This window comes from Tachysurus vachellii, chromosome 1 (assembly GCF_030014155.1).
Source record: "Tachysurus vachellii isolate PV-2020 chromosome 1, HZAU_Pvac_v1, whole genome shotgun sequence".
Classification (NCBI taxonomy): Eukaryota; Metazoa; Chordata; class Actinopteri; order Siluriformes; family Bagridae; genus Tachysurus; species Tachysurus vachellii.
In genome coordinates this window covers 20,044,599-20,070,245 of record NC_083460.1, presented here as the reverse complement: position 1 = coordinate 20,070,245, position 25,647 = coordinate 20,044,599, and the positions used below count along the sequence as shown (strand labels likewise).

Below are 25,647 nucleotides of genomic sequence, written 5' to 3'. Positions count from 1 at the left end.
TCTGAAGGGCTTTTGGGTTCTCTGAAGGGCTTTTGGGTTCTCTGAAGGACTTTTGGGTTATTTTGGGGTCTCTGAAGGACCTTTGGGTTCTCTGATAGACTTTTGTGTTCTCTGAAGGACTTTTGGGTTCTCTAAAGGACTTTTGGGTTCTCTGAGGGATTCTCTTTTGGGTTCTCTTTTGGGTGTTTGGGAAATCTGAGCTGTGGCTGGGGAACAAAAGTTTGTCTAAGACTGGTATTTAATATATTACACAGATTCACCACTAGGGGTATATGTAGCAGGAAGAGTATTTGTATACTCAGTACATGTAATGTAAGGCTTATGAACAAAAATACTGCACACCCCTATTACACTTGTTTACAGGTTGCTACAGAAATGGGCGCTATTTACTCCTAAAACAACATGGCGCCCGCTTTCTCTTTAGACCAATCAGATACCTCCGGTGCCTGTATACGTCACACGACTCACAATGTTACGGTTCTGATTGGCTGTTCAAGCCGCGTCATCGCCAGGCAACACGGCGGGATTTTCAGACGTAGCTGATTTTTTTTCTCTGCCTCAGTAAACAGACTTGACTCTTCTACAACTTTACATTGTTTGTAAGCGAATACGTGTTTGTTAAGTGATATCTGTGTATACATCATTACGTGTATATACAGGAACCAGACGTTGGATTAACGACAGCTGAGGTAAACGACGCTAAGCTAAGATAAGCTAAGATAGACTAGCTGTCAGTAAGCTAACTCGGTTAGCATCTGAGGGCTGAAGGCTTGAGGTGATGTCTACAGTTAGGTGTTAATGTGACCGAGTGAATACAGCTGACATTTGTGCTATTATACAGTTAGACGTGATGAACGGCCACCAGCGCCGCTGTGACTCCTCCAGTCAGGGAACAGAGAACAAACCGCAGCGGAAAAGGGCTTTCGCTGGCGCTGCACCAGCACCGTACGGCACCTGGGGCAGCGAAGACACGGACAAAAAGAGCAAGTTTGTGAGTATATTATGTCTTAGAACAAAATAAAAGTGTTTGTGCTCCGTCCCAGTCCGTGCTCCTGTTAGCCCTACATGCTACATAGGCTGTTCTATAACGGGTAAGAAGGTGTTGCCAGATTGGGGTAAAAAAAAAAAAAAAAAAACACCATGAAGACCAAACAAACTAGCCGTAAACCTTAATACTACAACTTAAAATATTCCTCTTTTGGACCTTAGGTAGATATTTTAGTCGGTGTTGTGCATTTACACACATATTTTTACTTGACAAGCTGGGGGTGGAGGTGCTAGTCCTTTATTTTACAATTCTTATGAAAATAAATTTCTCAGTTTTAAGATATTGCTCTGATGCTATTCGTTGTCTGATCATCACTGTTTTATCTCTGATAGAATATAAACTTTATAGAGTGAAATATTTCAATGAAAGTGTTTCAGTTAAATTTAATTTAAAGTAGCTCTGGAGTAGAAGTTGAGTGTCCTGCACAGATCCCTGACTCTGACTCAACACCACTGAACACCAGCTGAACCCCAGACCTCCTCACACTTACATCAGTGTCTGATCTCACTAATGATCATGTAACAAATCCTTCCCAAAAAATTGGAACTTGTTATGACAGCAAACACTGTGCATGATCCAGGTGATGATCAGATGTCCACAAACCTTATGAAGTGCCCATTTAGTGTACGTCTTTTTTCTTTTAAATATGGCATGTTCCGATTTATTGTAATACTCTATATAAATAACATGGAATAAAAATACTCAAGGTATAGTTTACAAAGACTTTATGTAGATTAACGTGCTATAAGGAACGACCAATCATAATGCTATTATTCACTCGTTCATGGGGTCTGGTGTGTGATCTACATAATCTACGTATAGTGTGTTTTTGTTAAGAAAATGTTTAGTTTTTGACGAAGGTGAAGATTTCTGTAAGGATTCAGTGCTTTGTAACAGTCACGCTGGGAGAGTCTTTAGGACAAAGGGATTTGTGCTTTCTGGTAGATATTACTAACTAACTTGTCTCCTGGATGTTCAGCAACATTAATTGTAAATAGTCAATAAAAACATGGTGTGTTTGTTAAAAATAAATATTCTTACTAACGTGTTAAAATAATGGTATAAGAGGAATAAAAACACATCAGTGTGCAAGTAAACTATGACACGATGTTGTGACTTGCTCTGTAGTAAACCGCCATGGACGTAGACATTTAACAGATTAATGCTGGTCATGAAAGTCTGATTTACAGTGCATTAAAACCTACCGAATCTCAGCAGAAAGGAATATTATCAATATTTTAAAAGTTATACTTTTGCATTTTATTCAAATGAGTTTAGCTTAAAATAATTATATACATTTATATTTATTTAACCTAATTCTTTTAAATTCTATATTTGTTTAACTCCTTATTCCGACTGAATAAGTTTATGATCATAGCGTATGTAATAAAATCGCCTCAGTGACAAAACTCTCACATCTGGACAGCAATAAAATGACCACAGGATGTCGGATGATCACACTGAGTATTTAACGTTCATGTATGAATATAAAGTAATGCTTTATTAGCTGTCATTGTAATGGCTCCTTTTGATTTTATTTTATTTCCCGTTTAAAAATGCGGACCAAGCACACGGGGACGTGCCTCTTCTAAAGCATTTATAAGGTTTGTGTTACTATTCAGGAAGCGTTTAACATCTGGACATCTGGATGGTTTAATAAGTGTTTATCGTGCTACGAGACAAGCTGCTGTAATAGTCTGAGGAGGTGTAGTGGTTAAATCATAGGATAAAGCTGATAAGGATAAGACGGACTAATCCACTTGGATTCCTGTGCCTGTGAAAGCAGTGTTGAGCCTCAGTAACCTTTACATCAACCACATGGACAAACTGATGTGCTGCTTATATATTGCCGGTTTTTGGTCTTGGTTCTATGAGTTTTCCAGCAACCTTGTCCAACTTCACCTATTCCTATTTCCATAGAATTTGGTGCATCATCCATCTTTCTGCATCGGGCTTAAGCAAATTCTCTTAGTGCTGTAAAATCCAGGCCTGCACAGATGATTAATTTACTTTCATAAAATACCTTGGGGTCAAAAAAATAAAAAATCATCTGTGTCGTTTACAAACTCACCGGTGTTGAGGTGTGTGTGTGTGTTTTTTTTTTTTTTTTTATATATAAAATGAGGCAGAGGATGCGCTCGCCCTAAAGAAGAAACAGGAAGGAGAGAAATGTGGCAATTCAGATAGATATTGTGAGCCGGAGATATGCGAACATTCCCGAGAAAATGCTTTCTCATTTTCATTTCATACAGTGTAATTAGAAGTTCATTTTCTTTTCAAACCCGTGGAACGCTCTCTGAGCCAGAGCCACAGATGTGACAAGTTTAATTTGAAGGTCATTTTCAGTATGTCCAAACAAAACTAATAGAATTATATCATTCAGTTAAATCATCTGTTAAACCAGCTCACCTCTTATACCTCGGCCGTAGGCATGGATTATAAGAGATATTAAAACGATAACAAATAAGGACAGATTTGTCCAATACATTTTCATCCAGATTTGGGTCCATTTGCTGAATTGTGCTAAAGAGAGTTTTTTTGTGCTCGCTCGCAGTAGACAGCAAACCCTAAAGATTTAAGTCATCCTCACATTGTTAGATCAACGAAGGTAGAATTTAAGTCTGTTGTGTTATTTGTATGATTTATATATCTGAGATCATCGGTTTCTGAAACACTAAAACCAGTCCTTCTTGCACCAGAGTCAGTGAGTTTACAATTTTCTGATCATCGATGTGAAGCTTTATAGAAGCTCTCGACCTGTCTCTTGGTGATTTTATTAATGGCGCTGCTATAACATGATTGACATGGATACACACGTGTAGAGGAGTGTTTGTGACTGTATATCCAAGTTCTTTGAAATTCATAATATATGAACTGAATTTCTCTGGAGATCACATTGACATCGTGTTTGTTCCAGGCATCGTTCATCGTTTAGGTCCTGATATGAAAAAATAATTATTTGCCATATATTAATGTGACATAAACTGAGAGTACACACAAGAAAATATCAAGAATGCTTTTTTTTTCTTGTGTAGACCTCCATTTATTCTGCCCTGATGCATTCAGGATTTTTTTTCACATGAATTAGAGTGGTGAAATACTGTGGCACGACATCCTGACTCTAAAGCTAGTGAAGAATACAAGGAAAAAAACAGGAAGTGGAGCATATTTTACTTCTTGTAAATAGCTTTTTTTAATTTAAATAATACTTCCCAGCCTTGAATTTGAAGTGTAATGTGCACAAAGAGCACTAGGTGGCACTTTAAACCCATATAACAGGCAGCAGCAAGGGGGCAGGGGGGACTTCATTTCTATTGAGAGGAACATTTTTTTTGCTCCTGCTTTCATAACCACATCATTTCGGCACCCGTACATCTTCACCAAACCCCATCCTTAATTCTGCTCTCCATGTGAGGTGGATGCACTGCATGCTGCATTTGTAGTAATACAATATAATGATGCTTCTGTGTGCTGTTTGTTTACCAGTTCAAAAGGATTCGAGACAACAAAACACAGGTTCATCGTCAACCCTAATTTCAAAAACCCACCTTTTAATTAAAATAATTGCTGCGAAAATAGCAACAGTGAAGAAAAAGAATACTTAAGCTGTTATTTTATATCTTTTAAGATTATTTAGTTTTTAGTCATTCTAGTTGGAACTGAGAGTCTTGGCTTGTGTCGTTTATTTTGTGTGTGTATTTACGGCTACACTAAAGAAACTGCAATGTTTTGCAACTGCTTTTCTTTCTTGCTTTTAAATGATTAGACCTGTGTTTAGATGACCGATCAGAGCTGCATGTGCTAGAATGGTAGATCTACACAATGAGCTGTAAGGGGAATCTTACATGCACTTGCTGGCAGACAAGTCAACCTTGTCGCCCATGGTTGTTTAACTCATCCGCAGCATAAGTTAATCATATGTTAGACCGGCAAGAACCTTTGACAGTGTTCAAACGAACCACCCCGAATGAGTCAGACCGCTCGGTTTAGCCAATCAGGCGCAGTTACGAGAGCAGGTGTCGGAGCGTGTTGGCCGACATTTAGGGCTACACCTTAGAATGCATTGTCCATGTTTAAACAGACAACGTCCCCATCTGGCTGTTATAAGAGATGGAGACAGAACTAGATGACGAAGAAGCGCAAGAGATGGAGAAAAATGGATTCAGCGAAGCCCACAATATGGTGCCGACAGGGGAACATAATACGCTGAGGGTCAACCAAACGGGAGGCATTACCACCAATTATGGTGGCAGATTGATTCCTCATTTATGGACAAGCAAGGAGTTGTTCAGGTGGAAGAAAAATTGAATGAGGACCACGGGAAGGTAGAAAAAAACAATTTACACCTCGCTTTTATTGCTGGCCTTCTACATCTGGCACAGAAACAGCTGGGTGATTATGCCGAGAGCTCCGATTCTCCCGTTATTTCAACACCACCTCTCGAGTCGGTGTGGTAAAGTTTATGAATTATCCATCATCAGTTCAGGTGCCTTGAACTCTGCAGTGGATTAAATTTCGGGCCATTAACGTTTGTTATTTTTGCCCTGGGGTCTAGCGCCTGTTTGTCTGCAGGATGGCAATGAGCAAACAACCCAGGGACATGAGCAAAGGAAAGAAACAGAGATGAAACCTGCTCTTAGAGAAACAGAGAGTGTATTTGGGCTCGTAGAGGTGAGGGGTCGAAATGGAAGCTGTTCTTGCCTCATTGGTAGGCAATACGACACCATGGTGCTTATTGAACAGAACCAATTCGGGAGAAGCAATTACAGGAGCTGCCAGCAATACCCATGGTTTATCACAACATGTCCGACCGCCCTAATGGTGCAGTTAACATTTGAGCACTCAACAAAATGAAAAGATCTGACTTTCCAAACAGCGCAAAACAAAACAATGCCAGAGAAACAGAGTGGAACTATCAAGGTCACTGCAATTATGTCCAATTTTCTCTTTTATTTTTTCTTCTGCTATGTTTTTTGGCTATAAAAACTAATTTTCTTATTTAGCTCCTGCCACTCAGTGTTTGAAACAGCTACGTCTGCACTTCCTAACTTACTGTGGCTCTTTGCCCCAGCTGCCACTGTTACTTCCTGGTCTAAAGAAAATCGTTTTCTAAGTATTAAGTGCCTTAAATGCTTCTTTGCCGTGCTTTATCTTTGATCAATAAGCTATATTTAAATTTTGTTCATGCGTCATGTGGTAATAACGTAAAGCCGAGACGTGTTTATAGACATTCTCTGAAGCACAGCACGATCCGTCTCTATGACTAACGCTATAATCTTCATGGTTTGTTTTACGCAGACAGCACTGGCATGGTTCTTCAACTTTGTTGATGCCTGTCACTGTTTCAGATGGTTTCCATCTCTACAATATGTCCATTATACTAATTAAGCCCTAAAAATTTACTTTAAGGTTTTTAAGCAGTTTTACACACCTGGCAACTTGAACATCTGTCCATCACCAGATGTTCTCAATACTGAAAACTAAAATAAAAGCAGATCAACATAATTTAAGTTTGTTTCATGTACTGTTTATTTTCCTTTGTTGTCTTGTACAAGGCTAAGATTCGCTTATGTGTTGCCAATCAGATTGATCATCGTTGGACAATCTTACAATCACGTAAAGACTGTGCACTTTTGCTTAAACATAAAAAAGAAAAAAGTGAAGAAAATCCGAAGAGTTTGTTTTTGTGAAGAAAAATCTTCTGAGTAAAATTGCTGTGGGCTACAGTACCATCGCTGGCTGTACAGGTAAAGGAGCTCTGACTAAAAGGCTTGTTATTGTTTGTCAGAGCCGCTCCTGAGAACTGCTCCTGAGAGCCGGCGGAAATGAACTTTGGAAAAACCCAGAGCTTTTATAGCTGTTCAGGTCAGTAGAGAGACCTTTAGCTGTCTGTGTAACAAGGGGGCAGGTAGATATATGGAGGCCAACACTTTATTGTTGTTCTTTCAAAATAAATTGCATTTCAGCTGATCAGAAGAAGAGAATATAGAGTGAAATATGTGTAACATTTATATACGTATGACATTCATACAAGTAGCGATCATATAATGTCTGATCTAATAAAATGCACTTAACTACGCACCTTTTTATCCGTCTCCTATAGTTTGCAGTGAGCGGCTTATATGTAGTTATATCCAGCTTCCTAATGCTGGAACACTTCATCCTGGCTGCAAGGTTTAATACACCCTGGATGAATATATGGATCCATGCACATGAACACATCCACAAACAGACATAATTTAGAACAGAGGTATTCCACTAAAATTTAAAGAGGTCCAGTAAGAGGACCTCCGGAAGATCATAATGTCTAACTAGTTAGTGTGATATATATTTAAGTAGCCTAGTAGTTGTATCAACATCTGCAAGCAATCAATACCTGACTGTCAAATCAAATAAATAAAACTTTTTGACAATATTTGTCACTTAAAGAACTTTACTCTAATTCTCTCTCATCTGTCTTGCACTGTTGAGTCGCAGTGTTTACTTCAGGAATGCACAGACTTGATTGGTCTGTGCGTTTCCACTACCACTACCGTAAAGACTGCAAAAGCTGCGCCGGTTAAAATAGAAGCGCTTCGTCAAGTTTTAAATCATAAACTTTTGTTTTGGCTGTAGGTCCGGGTCCGGACCCAGAAGCTGTCCAATCCGGACCACGGACCGCGGCATAACCTTTTGTTTTGGCTGTAGGTCCGGGTCCGGTTTGGACAGCTTCTGGGTCTGTTAGTGACCTATGATTTAGAATATCCGACTTCCTAGCATGTAAAGAACCCAGAGGAAACGTGACATCACACGACAAGGTCACACACAGGATCAAACTGCGGTGGAGCTGTGAATCACTGTGCTAATGCAAATTCAGATGAAGCTTTTGTGGTTTAGCTGTATGCTGTATGGCCAAAGGTATGTGGTCACCTGAACACCACGCACATATGTGGTTCTTGCTTAAACTTAAGTAAGAAGCATACATTTGTATAGAATGCCTTTGTAGACTGTGGGCGTAGGATAAACACACTTCTTCGATATCCCCCAAAGAGATATATAGTAGAAAGATTAAATAATATAAAAAGATGTTTCAGAATCTGGATATCATGGGTCCACTGCCTTTGTGGTATCAACCATCAGAAAGGTGGAACACTGATTTGTTATAAATGTTGAATATATGTAGTTATTTTCTAAAGATAACAGGCTTATAATGTCTTTAAACTCTGGCATCCATCAAAAATGATCACCTAGTTTTTCTGGAATTTTGTTGGGTTCCACTGAACACCTTTATGATGAACTGGAACGCCAACTGAACCCCGGAAGAGTGACGGTTATTATAAAAAAGGGGAACTATATCTGGAAGGGGATGTACAGAAGACACATCAGGGTGTGATGGTCATGTATTCACAAAGTTTTGGTCATATCATATAGTTTGAACATCATACATTTATAAGATAACCCCAAAAAAAGAGCTCTGGTGTGTTCTATATTTTATTGCCTGAAAACTAGGCATAAAAAGTAGTTTGTTTATGACTTTTCTAACAGGATCGGTTAGAAAAGAGTGTCAAAGAAAAATACAACATAAAGTGTCTTTTTAACGTGTAGGCAACACCAGACCCAACAGCACCAGGAGTTTAAATGCGCTTTGTTGAAGATCCTTGAGCAGTAAATGAATTTCCACTCCTGAAGTGAATTTCCATTTCCAAAGCTGCAGTGTCAGTGATACTGATGCCATTGTGAAGAAACAGTGATGTGTTTTTAGTCTGGTGTTTCTTTTCCTGATTCCTAACCCCAAGGCCTATCTATCACTGCTTTGATGCGTGAATTGCTATGCAGCCCTGGGCCTGCCTTTGCCTCTATCAATGACCCTAGCGAAGTCCGTAGAGACACTGCGTCAGCCCAGTCAATTCTTTAAGACAGACCGCATCATACTTTGGATGCAAAACTAAACACTGGACTATAGCCAGTGTTCCTGACAAACTCAGAGGTACACAAACAGGCAGCTAGAGAATGTTTAAGCTTTTAACGTTTCATTTTTTTCCTCCACATCTTCACTTTATTCCACTCATTGTGGTGCTCCTGAAAGGCTGATTGAAACTTTCCAGTCTTTACTGTAATTTTCTTCCCTCTACTCCGTTACAGGTTCCCTCATCTATCTGACTTAAATGTGACTACGAGAGTAAAACCTGATCGCCTCATTCGAACAATTAGCCGTGTTAATTTGTAACTGTAGCAAATGAATGAGGAGACGAGCATAAAATCGAGCACAGTTAGCTTTAGAAATAAAAAGTAAAATCGTGTAGACGTGCTCAAAGCAGTTCCACCAAACACCAGCACTGTGAACAGCGTGCTGTGGAGCTGCAGGATAAAAGAGAGCAGACACTGCAGGCGACTCACACTGTGCAGACACGGACTCCTGCATGGTGCCGGATTAAAGCCAGCTAAACAGATAAACCTATGGTTAACAAGTTAGGCAACAAGAAAAAAGTTCACTTTGTCTGTAAAGTTTCCTTATAAAGCCTACCTTCTGCCACAACCCCCGAAAACGGAAGTCAATGAATGGTCCAGGACTGGGTAGATATGATGATCTCGAGGTTGTGATCAGTTATGTTACAATATGCAGTTCTAATATATTACAGATATTGTTATGCTGTTATAAAAATGTTAGTTATACATTTAAAAAAAACAAAAACAAAACAAAAATAAATGTCTGGGAGCAGGTTTTTTTGTTATATCATTCATTCATTTATTTATTAAGCTAATAATATAAATATAAATAATAAAATGCAACATTTCTATATTGTGTGGGATGTGTTTTTTCTCTCATCACTTAATTTTGCTTTGTTCTCCAAACTTCAGTGTACTGTCCTGCTCTAGGTTCCTGTGCTTTAAAACATCAGATGATGAAATTAAATCGAACAAGTTCCTTAGAATATATTGCGAGCAGGCACAACCTACAAAAACTGCTGTCGTGGGCCAGGATTGGTCGGAACTTCTCATGAGCAGTCAGGAGCTGGATAAAAAACAAAACCAGTCCTGCACTAACTACTATAAGCTGTTAAATATTGAATAGAGGTGTCTCTACCCTTCTTATATGTAGTCAGTGTCAGCCGGTATGGGATAGCCAGCTGAAATAAGGATTTGCACAGCTCACAGTGAAATATCGAATGACCCTGAAACAACCAAAATGACTTGGACTCTATTTGTGGAATATACACAATGTGCTTAACAGCTAATTATCTGGATTAGAGTGGACGGACTAGGCTCGATCTGATTGTCTGTATCAAGAATCACAGACCCTTTGGCTTGATCTCATTTATTGCATTTATTAATTATTTTGGCTGTACGGATGATTTAAATGGAAAGAAATGTGTTTACATGACAGCCACAGATCTACAGACTAGTTCATATATGATGCTTAACGTCAAATAGATGATTTCAGGACGGACGTCACGTTGAAACGCGTATTTACGAATGATTAGAGAATTGGCTCTATGGTAAAAGGGAGTAATTAATGACTTCACAAGCGTTAACAAGTAGCAAGATTTATCTGCTTATATATTTCAATAGAAAGTTTATTTACTCTGCAGTTCTCGGCAACTTCTGCTCGTTATCCACTTGATCACTCTGTGTTTGATTTTGATTGCAAACACTAGTGTCTCTTTTCGACACCACATCAGTTATCTAATATAATTAAAGAGCAACAATATGGTAATCTCTTGACTAGCATCTATTCATCTATACTACACCCATATGCAGCTTCCATCTTGTTTCTGACATCTAGTCATCATGAAATCCACACTTGCTTGCCTGATCTGCCATAAACATCTGTTGCAAAGATGCCCCTCCGTCTTCTCAGCTCTGTTCTTCTAGGTTCTTCCCTCTGGAGGCAGGATCGTCAATCCTGTTCTTTAAGCCATGTCTTGAGCCAGATCTGGCAAGTCAAACATTTTTTTTGCTGATCCATGAATGATTAGTGTAAACAAAATGCATGCAAATAAGTGTGTGCACCCCTGACCATCACACCCATAATTTATAATTCTATGAAACTCAAACGACAAAGTTGGAAGCAGACAATTATTTAAAATATATTTGTATGCTGTACCATTAGCTTCCCTTGTTTGGAACTAAGAAGCCCAAAAGTGTTCCAGCATAAGACCAGTCTTATTGGTCTAGAAGATCCTTTACAGAAGTGTCCTGTACAGAACTCTGACCTTAACTCCACTGAAAACCTCTGGAATTAAATCGAACTGACTGCATGCCTTCACATTGCAAAATCATGTAAAAAGCCTTTAACTGTTATAGCACCGGTGGTGGGGCCTTGTCCATATTAATGGCTGTTGTTTTGGAATGGAATATTCAAGAGCAAATGGTTTCGGTCAGGTGACCGTTAACTTTTTGCCATATGGTGTGGTTCTATCTAAAAACCTGCCTTTTAAAGAAGGTCATGGCCGTTCAGCTACAGTAACACATCCTGTAATGATGCTTCTTTCAAGATATGTGTAGCTAGCCAACTGCTTCTTTTTAGATAGTGTTGCTTTCATCGACAGGTGGACAGTGTTGTTGGGTGTTGTTACGAAAGTTATCCATGCCATATTTGTGAAGCAAAGGGAGAGAAAACCGCTTCTGTTTTGGAATTGATTCACAACCCGAAAGTGTTTTTTGAAGACGCTACTAAGGATGTGTTCACATAGCGTCTTTGTCATCATGTGATTTGCATAATAACTGCTTTTTTGTTTATTATTTATAATTGACTTTTGACCGGCACGGGTCAAAACACAGAGCCTTTGTTTTGTCTTGGTTTGTGTCCTACTTTACTGATCCACAACAATTTCTCAAAAAAGTGGTGGGCACAAATCACCTATTTCTCAACAGTGGACATTTTTAAGATCTGTGTATAGTTGCTTGATTATTTGAATATTTTTAATCACATATATTACTCTCTTTTACAAAAACAGTCACATATTTCCAGCTATCTGATACTGTGGGATTCTAGTCCTGAGCTCCTGTGTTGAAGCAGGTTATGGCAGTCCAGCAGCTGTTGATGTGGTTGTCCAGAGCTTGCCGGTCATGCTGCTACTCCATCCTGATGGCTAAGGTTAAGACTGTCAGTGGCAGGTGGGTGTGATCAAGCTTAATGGACTACAGTGAAAATGATTAGCGATCCTCGCATTTGCCACGGTACCATCCCGTTGACTTCAATGTCCTCGCCTCACAAAGGGCTGATTGAAGAATCTGTTTGGCATTCATATGTCTGCACCTTTGTGCTGACTCTTCCTACATATTCAAATCTTAACGTCCTTGGTTCACCTCATTAATTTGAGCAAGCCTCATGTTGCAGCTCTTTCCCTTTGCTCAAAACGGTCATGGAATTGGCCATAATTGAAAGATACGTTATCAGTGTGCAATTAAACTGGCAAGAAAGAGATAACCGGCATAGCTGAAATGGATCTCTTGCGAACATTTCAGTATCAGTCTATTGAATGACATTGCGCTCGCTTGCTGTGCCGCATCCCGAGTAGCCGTATGCCGTTGTGAGGGTGCTGTCTATGTATAACGGATATAAAAAGTCTACACACCCCTGTTAAAACGGCACAAAAAAAGTAAACCAAGATATGAAACCAGGCACTTCAGATTTTTTTTTCTACCCTCAGTGTGACGTTAAGTGAAAAACAATCAGAGGTACTTCAAGGACGATTAAAGGAACACAATTGAGCTGTTTGTTTGGTGTGAATTATTGTATGTATTGTGTATTTTTTACAGCTTTCTCTACCCATTTTTTGTGTGTCAGGTAAACTTTAAGGTAACACTAGAAGAATCAATAACGTGTCGGCAGCGTGAAGAGACGCACTGACGTGGAACCTAGCAGAGATCCGTTATACAGCAGGGCATGAATTAAATTATATATTTTTCCTTACACAATGAGTCTGGGAGATTCTCACAGTCTTCTACATAAGATCAGTATTTGTGGTCTTGCTTTTACTGTAGATGTTGTGACTGCTTTTGAGCTTAGCAAACTAACAAGATCTGTTCAAGACATATTTTAGTTATTATTATTATTATTTACTACATTCAGAACCCTTCTTGTTTCAACACAACACTTGCTTTGTTTGCCAGCTTTTCGTATTCAAGCTGTTATTTTGCACTTGAACAATCCACACTACCTGCTTTTTCTGTTGAAATACCCAGCATTGATTCAAAGAGCTTGGTGTAATTTGGGATTTTCTAACCACAGTCATTGTTGATTACTTAGAATCCTGATTTCTTTCTGTCTGTTTTTTGGGAGAAAAAATAAAACGTATGTTAATCGTACCAAAATATCATGTTTTTTAATCAGCTCAAGTATAACTTCTCTGGTTCTCTGAGCTGCTCCAAGACCTATGAGGGACATAATACGTTGATGATTATCTCGCATGCCTTGACATGTAAATTAAAATTCATTAGATGTCTCACATTTCACACACTAACTGCAATGCTTGACATTTGACAAATTTTGACTCTGAAAATATAGCCGTCTTCCACGTTCGACTTTGACAGCTATGACCTTTTATTGAAGATTATTATGATAGACGACTGATCTCAGTGACCCAATAAACACATATAATTATTAATAATGTATGCCCATGAAACAGGCTAATGTTGCTAATTACAGTGATAAGTCGTGTTAATTAGACAGGTGCTATGAGGGAACGGCAAAAGAGTGTGGGGAATTGGCGAATGCGTTCCAGCATACGATATTTATTCATTAAAAAGTTTATTATTTAATTTTGTGCTCAATAAGGACTTTGCTACGCCCAGCTCGTTTCCATCCAAAGGGCTTAGCACTTGCCTTTCGCCCCTCTCAGTTTATGTGAAAAAAGGGAAGTAGCTTACACTCAAGGTTAGATCTGATGCCCAGAAAAACCTCTAAAGGTTCAAAGTTTATTGATGTTTTTGAGTTCCACAGCTGCTCATTATTCTATATGACTTTCAAAGTTTAAATAATATACTACTATATACACTGGTGGAACAAAACATTATGGCCACTCGTGGATGAAGTGAATAGCATTGATTCTCACATGTCGATGGCTGAGAGATATTAGATGGTAAGCACACGGTCGTGAGATAACCGGGCAAGTGAATTTGACATGGATTAAATCACCTACCTAAACATCACCGCAGGAACCGAGTACATCCCATCATGGAAAAAGTATTCAGTATTCCCTTACGGCCATGGCCTCTTTCACAGTTGTTGTTTGGTAATGATTTGAGGAACATGAAGAGTTGAAGGTGTTGCCCTGGCAGATTGAGCCAATCAATTCCATAGGATTGTAATATAAATCTTCAATTACAAACGTGAGCGGGATGAAATGGGCCACATCCTAATATACATTCAAACGAACACTAGGCCATGCCTTTTCTCTCATTCTGACTTCTGTACCAGTTCTATTTGTTTAATGTTTGGTTAACTTTCGAATAGTGTGTGATTGTTTTTTCAGTTGAAAAATAATTACGATAAACGATTTAATCACCCAGAACCAATAGCCTAAAGAAATAAAGACGGGTAAACAAGCATTTCACGTTTGAGATTACAGGGAGGAGAAATAATGTCAGCTGAAATTACAGGAACTCATCTACAGTAAACATAAACAAAAAACACTAGGCTACATTTAATCCTTACATTTATATGCAATACTTTTACAAATATTTAATGTTTTTATGGTTGATTTTTTTCAGTTTTGCTCTCTATCACATGCTTTTGGTCAAATCCTTCACTGGCATTGCTAGTAAGCAAAATGACCTAATATTAACTATTTTATGGCTTTTATGCCGCTGAGCGTCTATGTAGCTGGTAGTTCTGGTAATATAATCAGAGTAAACTCTACTGGATATTAAGGCAGTGGAATGTCATGTAGGGATAATAATAAAATCATTCTGTTCCACAGCACACTTCGATTCTCAAATCGTATTAGTGAGAAGGCGTGTGTGTGATTTTTGTATAACAGCACGGCTCGAGAGTAGATCCAGCTGTAACACGTACAACAGGATCACATTAATGCCGTTATTGTTTCTATAGTAACCGGTCATAATCTTGTACTGTAGACTCATTTCATCATCTAACACTACTAATAAACAGATTTGGGGGACATAAAACATATAATCTTTGATGTTGTTAGTAGACAACTTGAATAGTCATAGGCGCTTTGTGAAGTTTCGCAGCCCAGGAAAGTCTTCAGGACGGAGGACTTTTACTCTCTCGAGGGGATAGGGGTGAGGGAATTTAATGCAGTTATAACAGGAACTAACCTGTCTCTTGGACGTTGCACAACATTACTTGTAACGCTATACTTTTAAAATGTACAGTGTTTGTTCATTTATAAATTAACTTCGAGTTGTACTTCCCCAGGGTGCATCATTTCCATATAACCGCACACCCTGTCCTGTAATTCCTTACAAACCGCACAAGCACAGTGGTTATTGTTCCCTCTCAGTTACACCACATGTGCCCATGCTGGTGGGATTGATCATTATTCTGTTGTGTCCCTGTTCCTTGATGTTAGGCTACCTGAAGAACTTTGGGTTACAAGGTGGATCCGGATTATGAACCGAACTTGTTTTATAGACCAGAATATTATTTTTAGTATTTGGTATTTTTGCATGCAGAAGGATGTAAAGGATGTTTACATATTTTTGTAAAATATTTGCCATTGTTTGCCTCTCTGTGTGCCTGCTGTACTGTCCCTTTGGTGCAGGCTGTGCTGTGGCTGGTTGTATTTACCCTAATGAAGTTCAGTATGAATTACCCGGTGTCATTTTGTACAGAGCGGATCCTGTCTGTGTTTCTAATGAGCTGTCGACCACTAGGTGCTTTTAATAGGCTTTAATGCTGTGGGGCTGTTGTATCGAAACAGAGCCGTTGTATCGGACACCGTTGCTGAGGGTGTTTAATGATCCAAGCCTGTGTGTGTGTGTTGAAAAGCAGAAAAGACCTGGATGCTCATTATGATCTTCTCTATGATTCTGTTTTTATATGCGTGATTCATCATCACCTCCCTGACATGGAGGTCATAGCCAACAAACCTTTTCTACCTTCAAGGCGCATGTATGAATATGTTTATTTCTTTATACAAGCCACGGAATAAAATAAATCTATTCTCCATTCTCTGTCTCACACACATAAGAACCCCCGCAAATCATATCTGCCTTCAGCTACTAGCCTGCTCTGGGTCGGTGGATGAACCGTAGGTGGTCGGTGCTCTACGGGCCGAGGTGAAGCATGACCGCTCGCTTTGGAGTATCCTGATCCCATTAGCGAACCTGAATTCATCCTCTGTCGTTGCACACTTTTAATGAGCACCTCCTACTGTCTGACCCTGAAACTCGACGACTAATCTTGTTTTGTTTCTTTGCATTTCTAGTAGGTAGAGGCCAAGGCATCTCTGAATGCTCCCTACAGCGTGAGATCGATTTTGTTTGATTTTTCTGGCTGACTTGCACCACATTAACAGGGTCTGCGTGTCCAGCTGTGGCAGATTTCGTAATAATCGGGAGGAATATCAAACTGGTAGAACAATCTCCAACAGATGTGTTGGCTACATGGAAAGCAAAAGAAGCCACCTATTGCTTCTATCATGTGTAGTATTCATCAGGGTGTGTGTGTGTGTGTGTTACAGCTGTGGAAACGTGTGAAGATATCTCCGTAATTACCTTGCTTACACTCTAATCTGAATCTTTCAGATATTGGGAGTCGTACTGATTTATCTGCATGCGATGTGTGGGTTTTGCAGATGGTGTGATTGTAGGAGGCTGAGAAAACGTCAGTGAGACGTTGGGTAAAGAAAGACAAGAGGTAGACTGCTGGGAACTGTCTGCGCCAAATAGTCCTCTTTGTTGTAAGAAAATTAATCTCGAAAAAGTGACTTCTGCCCTCTGTAGCGTGGCTTTTGATCCATTTTCTTAGTGTGGCACCTTCATTCTAGATTTTCTTTTTGTTTGTTTTGTTTTTTGTCCATGGAGCAAATGCAGAGCATGCTCATTTTCTACAGTGAAAGACAAAATGTTGATATTGTGTCGTTCATGCATGAACAAAATGACACATTGTTCATCCGCTATTCTGACTGACTAGAATTAAATTTTTCCACCAGTTTTGACGAACACGTCCATTCGATCCATTGTACGCATATTTACCCACTTTTCAGTCTCGACTAGATCATTTGCAATCAAGACAAAGAAAGAAATCTTTCCTATCTTTTTGTCTTTTGTCCTCCGATTGGTTTTGTTTCTGTTCCTAAACAGAACGCAAATATTACTCTTCCAGACCGCATATTAAACCCGACATCTGTCTTCGTCCTTGTGAAGTTAAGGCAACTGTCGATTGATTAAAGGGCTAATTAATTTTTGGACCAAATTAAGGCAACGATTGAACTGTGCGTATTAACGGTGTGTGTGAACACTTTACTAGATTAAAAATTCATGAATTTATGTGGACTCAACGTGATGTTCGGCTCCCATCTGGAACTGACGCGACACCTTGTTTCTACAACCCAGGAGTTGAGGAACAAATTATTTTTAAAATACGGATTTTGCGTGTTTCGTAATGTTACCGAGTCGTGTTCAGACGTCACCTGTTTAAACAAATATTGTAGATGTTATTTTAGTCTTCAACAAAAAAAAATCACGTTCCTTCCCGTCCTAGCTTTTCTTAAGCCGTCTCCAATTCACAATTCCAGGAACAGGAATTTGAGGAAGGAATATGAACACAGACGAGAAAAACTCAGTATTTAAGCTCGTAAAACCAAACAGGCGTGTGCTCCTGAAACCAATGATGAATGTGGCACGATTGTTCTCCCACCATTTTTAATGTGTTTTCTTCACCAAATAAATCATCTTTCCCATGCTGCATGTTCCAGCATTAATGACTGTGTTTTGTTGCCTTTTTTGACCCATTTGGATTTAATGAAGGGCATTTCTGCCACACAGGCTCGCTGATTGATCTCTAGCTCCACACGTTTGTTTTGTGGTGTGTCGGTTTTGTTTTGACCTTATTAATGAAGTCGGTCTCATGCACGCGCCACATGGTGGAACCTCCCATAAGCCCAGTGTGTACGGCCTTTTTTTTTTTTTTACTGAGGCTGTGAAAATGTAGATTGAAAATTCGGGCTGATTTATATAACGTACGCCATCTGGAATGGGCTTGATATGTTTGTGTACAATGTGTAGGGTGAATATTAAATAACCCAAAGCTGACGACGTGAGCCTTTTCTTTTTGGGGAAGCTTTTGTAAACATTATAAATTATGTTATTATTTTCAATATTTCCATCACAGCATTTCACAAATACTACACGCCAACGCAACAGATGGGTGTAATTTGGTCGTCAATCCGAAGTCCAGGCATTTCCTGTTACAGCGTTCATGTCACAAAGGAACAATGCTCATTTACTTGTGCCACAGAAATCTGTGTCTTTGACATGGGACTTTTTGTAAATGGTGATTTGTTGTATTTCTCCTCCCCGTTTCTGCAGCAAATGACAAATTGTCAAACTCTGATGTCTGTGACTTGATTCTTAGACTGGCTTTTTAATTCTTAACTTTGTTGCTCTTGTATGAATGTGATGGCACATTGTTCACGCTCCACTCTGACTGTCAAAGGCCTGAATTGTGGAAATGAATAAAGTTTGACAGTTTATTATTGTTGTTGTTGTTGTTTATTAAGGACCTTACTCTCTGAAATGTTCGCAGTTCGATGACCTAGATTTACGTGAAAATTACGTGTCGTTACAGCATTAATCAACTTTTTTAAAAACTTGTGTGCTCGGTGAGGCAGCAGAAGGAGAAATGTAAAGTCTTACAACAGTCAGGAGTTTAAAGCTTTAAAGTGCAGTCACGTCCACTTCCAGGAGAAATAAAGATTACTGTAGTGTGATTTAGGGTCAGTTCAGAGGGAGAAGGGTTACATTTATACGCTCTATTTTATTTCACACCCCCTTCTGGTTTTCCATGTCTCTGATGAGAGAGTAAAATCTTTCTGTCTGCCTTTATGTCTGTCTGTCTGCCTTTATGTCTGTCTGTCTGCCTTTATGTCTGTCTGTCTGTCTGTCTGTCTGTCTGTCTCTTTCTTTCTTTGGATGTTCAAGATGTGTGTAGAACAGTGTCTCACTAAACCTTAATTTGAGAATTGTCTGTGTATATAAAACATTTCTCTCTCGCTCTCTTTTTCCTTGACCTTTATTGGCATGGCCATTATAGCAGTTACAATACAATAGCAGTGAAAAGAAAATAAATCTGGTCTGGATACAGAGAGGAGTTTTTAGTAGACACTGAACAGAAACCCAAACTTTCTGTCTGTAGTTCTTTCTCGGTCTGTCGTTCACTGTACAGAATACAAATATTAACCTCACACACTTCATTAGACAGGTTGACATTTGTGTTCTTTCTTGTGCGTTTATGCTAATTAAAGTCTATCGGTTGATGTGTCTGTGCATGCAGAAGTGTGCATCATCGATGTATCTTGGTCAATATTTGAACACACACACACACAGTAACTGTTGAATATAAGGCTTCAGATGTGAATCATTCCATGTCCATTAAAGGACATGTCTGTTGTTTAGCATGCATGTGTGTGAGAGGAATGACATCTGTGAAATCTGCCCTCTTCTAAGTTGTGCTCCAGTGCAGAAAGAACAACCTGCTCTCAACACAATCAATCCTTTTATTTATTTTGACTTTCTGTAGTTAGTAGCCTGTCTGACTGATCACATAAATAATTGAAGAAAAAACCTCAATCTAAATGTTTTGTAAGTTTAAAGAACTAATAAGTTCTAAAGAAATAAACTTTAATAAATAAAATGTCTGTCTGTTTTTCTTTCTTTCTTTCTTTCTCTCTCTCTCTCACATATTCTGTCTGTCTCCATTTCCTTGACCTTTATTGGCATATATTGGCTTTATTTCTGTCTGCCTCTCTCACACACTAGGTCTGCGTCTGTCAGTCCCTCACTGTGTCTACCTCTTTATTTTTTCTCTTTTTACCCCTAAACAATATTGCCATTGCAACAAAATAGAAAGGAAAGGCGATAAAATAAATTAATACAAAATGTACAATGATTTACATGTGCAAAAATAAAAGTAGATGAATAAAATAAAATATAATCAAATAAGTGAAATGTACGTTATATTTGTACACAATAGTCCATCAGCTCAGAGATGAACTGTTACACACATACAGTGGATAGGAAAATCTCTACACACCCTTACAGAATTAAAGGGTTTTAAAAGAGAAAAACAGAAATAACAACATAAATGATCTTCACGATCTTCCAACAAACAAAAATCCAGGAAAAAAAACAAATATTTATTAATTATAAAAATGTTTAATTAAAAAATCCTACAACGAGTTCAACAATCACAGTCACAACGAGGCCTGTAGGTAAATGACACACCTGCCATCAATTAATGCCATTCTGATTAAAACCAGATCAAATTCAGTTGCTGTAGTATTTGCTTGATCGTTTTGGGCCGCATTTTACTGGGAGCAACGGGCTACAACGAGCTGCCAAAAACACCGCGAGACTTGGGACTTTTTTTCACCTGTTCACTTCGTGTGTTTTCTCTGATCCGATAGCTATCTGATTTGTTAAAACTGTAATTTACATTAGGCCACATAAATGCGTCTTGGCGGATCGGATATCGATTCGATCTTTCTACTCTCACCCAAAATGCAAATATATTTTACCTCATTTCCAGGGTAAATGAAATGGAACACGCTTTGGTGTTCCAGCAGTGCGTTTTAAGACCCGACGAGACACCTGGGTGAAAGATCACCTGTGAGTGACGTACTTCTGTTTGGGAGGAGTATAGCGCTGACGTATGTGGCTTGAACAACCACATTCATTTACACCTGTCCAGTTTCATCTGAAATGCGTCCCAGAGGTTTTGGAGGGCATTTAGACCTGGTCTTTTTACGAGCGGATAGCTACCTGATCACAGAAAACGCATGAAGTGACCAGGTGTAAAAAACCCCTTAATTGTTGAAAGGTACCGAGGAGGAAACTTATCTGGGAGGCTACCAAGAGGCTGTGGGGTAAGGTGGCAAGATGATGATGAATATTTTAAACCCGTCTAAAGATTCACTCAGTCACCCCAAATCATATAGGGAAATGTGTTATGGTCTAAGTTGTCTTTGGACTTAATTCTAAAATGTATGTTTGGCACAAAGGCAATACAGAGCATCTCAATCTGAAGGAACTTGTGCTATAAAATTCCAGTCTAGATGTGCGAAATGGAGACTTATTCACAAAGACTCGCTGTAATAAAGGTAAAAGTGCTTGAGGGTGTAATCAAGCTGTTCTAAGTTTTTTTTTTTTTTTTTTTTTTATTTAAAATATTCTCAATAATTAAATACGTCTTTTTTTTTGTATAATATTGTATAAAAGATGACATAAGTCTGAGGTTTTAGTTCTGTCTTTAGATTTAAAAACCTGCAATTTTATACGGGTGTGTAGACCTTTTATATTCACTGTATGAGCGCTTCAGCTACACTGTACTGAAGCATAAGCGCCAGTTTGACATCAGATTCAGTCCCTGTACACACACCATCATTTAACCTACTTCAGTGTCTTTGGTGTTTTTTTTACATTTAGTTCAGGGTGGATTTGTGTACTTCCACAGGTTACAGAGTTTGTGAAAGAGAAACAGTAATCCTTTAAATCTGAAAAGTCATGTTGTACATCAGATCATTTCTCCTACTGTGTTCAGCATACAACAGTTTTGCAAATGAAGGTCTGGTGTTTCTTCTATTCTAATCACATTCTTCTCTCTGTTTGTAGCCCTTAAACATCAGAACTCTTACTGATGATGTGGTAAGATCTTTTTTTCTTGTGATTTTTGATGCCGTTTTCACTAACATCATGCTGCTACCTCTGTTTTGATGAGCCGTGACTGTTTATTAGCCCAATCTCTGGGAGTCTGACTTTTCACTACTAACTCTGCTGTTTATTTCTGCTGTAAAAAAAAAAATACATGTGAAAGCCTGGTAGCTAATTATGTTATTTATATTTAAGCAGTGAAGCAGCTGCACAGATCTGAAAAGCTTTTTGTCTAAAAATCATGCAACAGCCTTTTGTCCAGCGTTAGCTGTCCTTGCTCTTCCACTGACATTAGAAATTCCTCTTAATAACGCTGTTCTCTTGTAAAGCATGCTTTATTACTGACCTCGAGACTGCATCTAAACATCCTCTGTGTTTGCTTTTGCTTTAATCTTGTAATAGATTTTATCAGGCCTATAGTTGGGACATCCCACTGTTTTTAATGTTATTTGCTATACCAGGGGTCACCAACCTTTTTAAGACTGAGGGCTACTTCAAGGGAACTGAGTAGTACGAAGGGCTACCGGTTTGATACAAACCTCCTCAAGAGCAAAATTGCACCGATCTCTTTTTAATAATAATAATAAAAAGAGTATTATTATTAATATTATTAGTATTATTATTATTATTATTAATATTATTAGTATTATTATTATTATTATTAATATTATTAGTATTATTATTATTATTATTATTATTAGTAGTATTATTATTAAAAATAATAATATTATGGTGAAGAGACTGCTCACATGTCAATGTTAATTATTCTCCACAATTATTAACAATGATTTATACAACAATGACGGAAGGAATATTCACAAGTAATTTAGTCAAAAAATTTTCAAAAAATGTTCACATTTCTGTGCACCATTTTTAGTTTAATGTTATGGTGTTTTCAATGAACACTGCATTCTGCTCACCATTGTACTGTAATCTGGTGAATAATTATGTTGGCTTTGTAGAAGCCAACATTCTGATTTCCTTTATAAGCTTATTATTATTATTATTATTAATATTATTATTATTATTATTATTATTATTATTATTATTAATATTATTATTATTATTATTCTTAGCCACAAATTTATCAAGAGTAACTCGTCCTAGGGCTTTCGAGCCACATGCACCAAATTCGGATATGTCGTAGACCCTGGTCTGAAGTTTGTTGCTACTACTTTTCTAAGCGATCGGAATTCCGGCATTCCCGGTACGGAAGCTCAAAGTGGCCTTTTTTCGTATCCACTTCCATTATAAATTTTGGAGGTTTATAACTCGGCAAGTTTTCGAGCGATTTACACCAAACTCGGACAGGTTCTTTAGGACGTTACTCCGGACAAAGTTCCGGACTCGGCGTTCCGACGGAACTTTCGGTTTTCCCGTAGTCGACGATGGAACGTCCCATAGACTTGAATGGGGAATTCCTAAAATTCCTCTAAGCTTTCACACACGCAGCGTGCGCAGAGCTCAGGCACGGCTTCTCTCCTGTGTTCTATGCAGTATAATAATAAGTAGAATCCCATAATGACTGCAGTATTGACATGAAATGTCCAAACCCTCAGTAGCCACTTTTTGCCAAAAGTATTGGCACCCCACCGGGTATACTGGTGACGTCACGTGTAGCCCCGCCCCCAGAATAAGCGAACTCAAAAATGAGCACAATATGGACATGTCATGTATCAAAACACTCAGCCCAATGAGGGGAACTGCCCCACGTGTATTTTGGTCACGTCACGTGACGTCACGTGTAGCCCCGCCCCCAAAATAAGCGAAATCAAAAATTAGCACAACATGGACATGTGACATATCAAAACACTCAGCACAATGAGGGGAACTGCCCCACGTGTATTTTGGTCACGTCACGTGACGTCACGTGTAGTCCCGCCCCCAAAATAAGCGAAATCAAAAATTAGCACAACATGGACATGTCATATATCAAAACACTCAGCCCAATGAAGGGAAGTGCCTCACGTGTGTTATGGTCACGTCACGTCACGTGTCGTCACGTGTCATCACGTGAAATAAAAAATTTGCACAACACGGACATGTGACATATCAAAACACTCAGCCCAATGAGGGGAAGTGCCTCACGTGTGTTATGGTCACGTCACGTCACGTGTCGTCACGTGTCATCACGTGAAAATAAAAAATTTGCACAACATGGACATGTGACATATCAAAACAGTCAGCACAATGAGGGGAACTGCCTCACGTGTGTTATGGTCACGTCACGTCACGTGTCGTCACGCGTCATCACGTGAAAATAAAAAATTTGCACAACATGGACATGTGACATATCAAAACACTCAGCCCAATGAGGGGAACTGCCCCACGTGTATTTTGGTCACGTCACGTGACGTCACGTGTATAGCCCCGCCCCCAAAATAAGCGAAATCAAAAAGTTGCACAACATGGACATGTGACATATCAAAACACTCAGCCCAATGAGGGGAAGTGCCTCACGTGTGTTATGGTCACGTCACGTCACGTGTCGTCACGTGTCATCACGTGAAAATAAAAAATTTGCACAACATGGACATGTGACATATCAAAACACTCAACACAATGAGGGGAACTGCCCCACGTGTATTTTGGTAACGTCACGTGACGTCACGTGTAGCCCCGCCCCCAAAATAAGCGAAATCAAAAATTTGCACAACATGGACATGTGACATATCAAAACACTCAGCACAATGAGGGGAACTGCCCCACGTGTATTTTGGTCACGTCACGTGACGTCACGTGTAGCCCCGCCCCTAAAATAAGCGAAATCAAAAATTAGCACAACATGGACATGTGACGTATCAAAACACTCAGCACAATGAGGGGAACTGCCCCACGTGTATTTTGGTCACGTCACGTGACGTCACGTGTAGCCCCGCCCCCAAAATAAGCGAAATCAAAAATTAGCACAACATGGACATGTCATATATCAAAACACTCAGCCCAATGAAGGGAAGTGCCTCACGTGTGTTATGGTCACGTCACGTCACGTGTCGTCACGTGTCATCACGTGTCATCACGTGAAAATAAAAAATTTGCACAACACGGACATGTGACATATCAAAACACTCAGCCCAATGAGGGGAAGTGCCTCACGTGTGTTATGGTCACGTCACGTCACGTGTCGTCACGTGTCATCACGTGAAAATAAAAAATTTGCACAACATGGACATGTGACATATCAAAACACTCAGCACAATGAGGGGAACTGCCTCATGGGTATTCGGATCATGTCACATGCTCATGTCCGCTCGCCTCCAAAAGTATTGGCACCCTAGCGGTCCAGTAGCTTTCACAATCTTTCTGTCCACTTGCCTCCAAAAGTAACACTAACCCTTATGTCCACTCGCCTCCAAAAAGCACCGGCCTTTGCGAATACTTGCACCGTCAAAGCCAACATCAAAGTTTGTCTCGACGAACTTTACAAATCTAGTTTGACACTGCAAGTCTGAGTGAGTCTTGTAAATGTGCATCAGTAAGGCGTGTTCTGTGTTAGTTCTTGATAAAGTTCATTTTAGAAAAGGCTGATTCACAGAGATAGGTTGAACCAAAAAGGCATGCAAATTTCATAGCTGCTGTGCATACTGTACAGTACACCACTGCACTTTTCTGTGTCCACAAGGCACTGAAAGTTAGGATTAGGATGAAAACGTTAGGATTTCTATCTCTACCTGTCCAGCATCCAATTTGAACAGAGCACTTAGTTGCTCAGCAGTGCATGTCATGTCCACTTGCATGAAAGGATTTGTAGCAGCTTTTTCTGTCCTTAATGCGCCGCC

General features: G+C 39.2%; 1 protein-coding gene across 4 annotated transcripts in view; it reads left to right on the top strand.

Annotated features, from left to right (window-relative positions):
• Positions 1-519: 519 nt before the first annotated feature.
• The window catches only part of diaph3 (diaphanous-related formin 3), a 290,424-nt gene continuing 265,296 nt past the window's right edge, over positions 520-25,647 (top strand). For 2 of the 4 annotated variants that reach the window (XM_060876199.1, XM_060876172.1), the window contains exons 1-3: positions 520-689; positions 842-991; positions 21,830-21,862. In XM_060876199.1, coding sequence (XP_060732182.1) covers positions 851-991; positions 21,830-21,862 — 174 coding nt within the window. In that variant the 5' untranslated portion in view covers positions 520-689; positions 842-850. Of the gene's footprint in view, positions 690-714; positions 992-21,829; positions 21,863-25,647 lie in introns of those variants that run through there. The other 2 variants (XM_060876191.1, XM_060876182.1) reach the window with 2 other exon arrangements.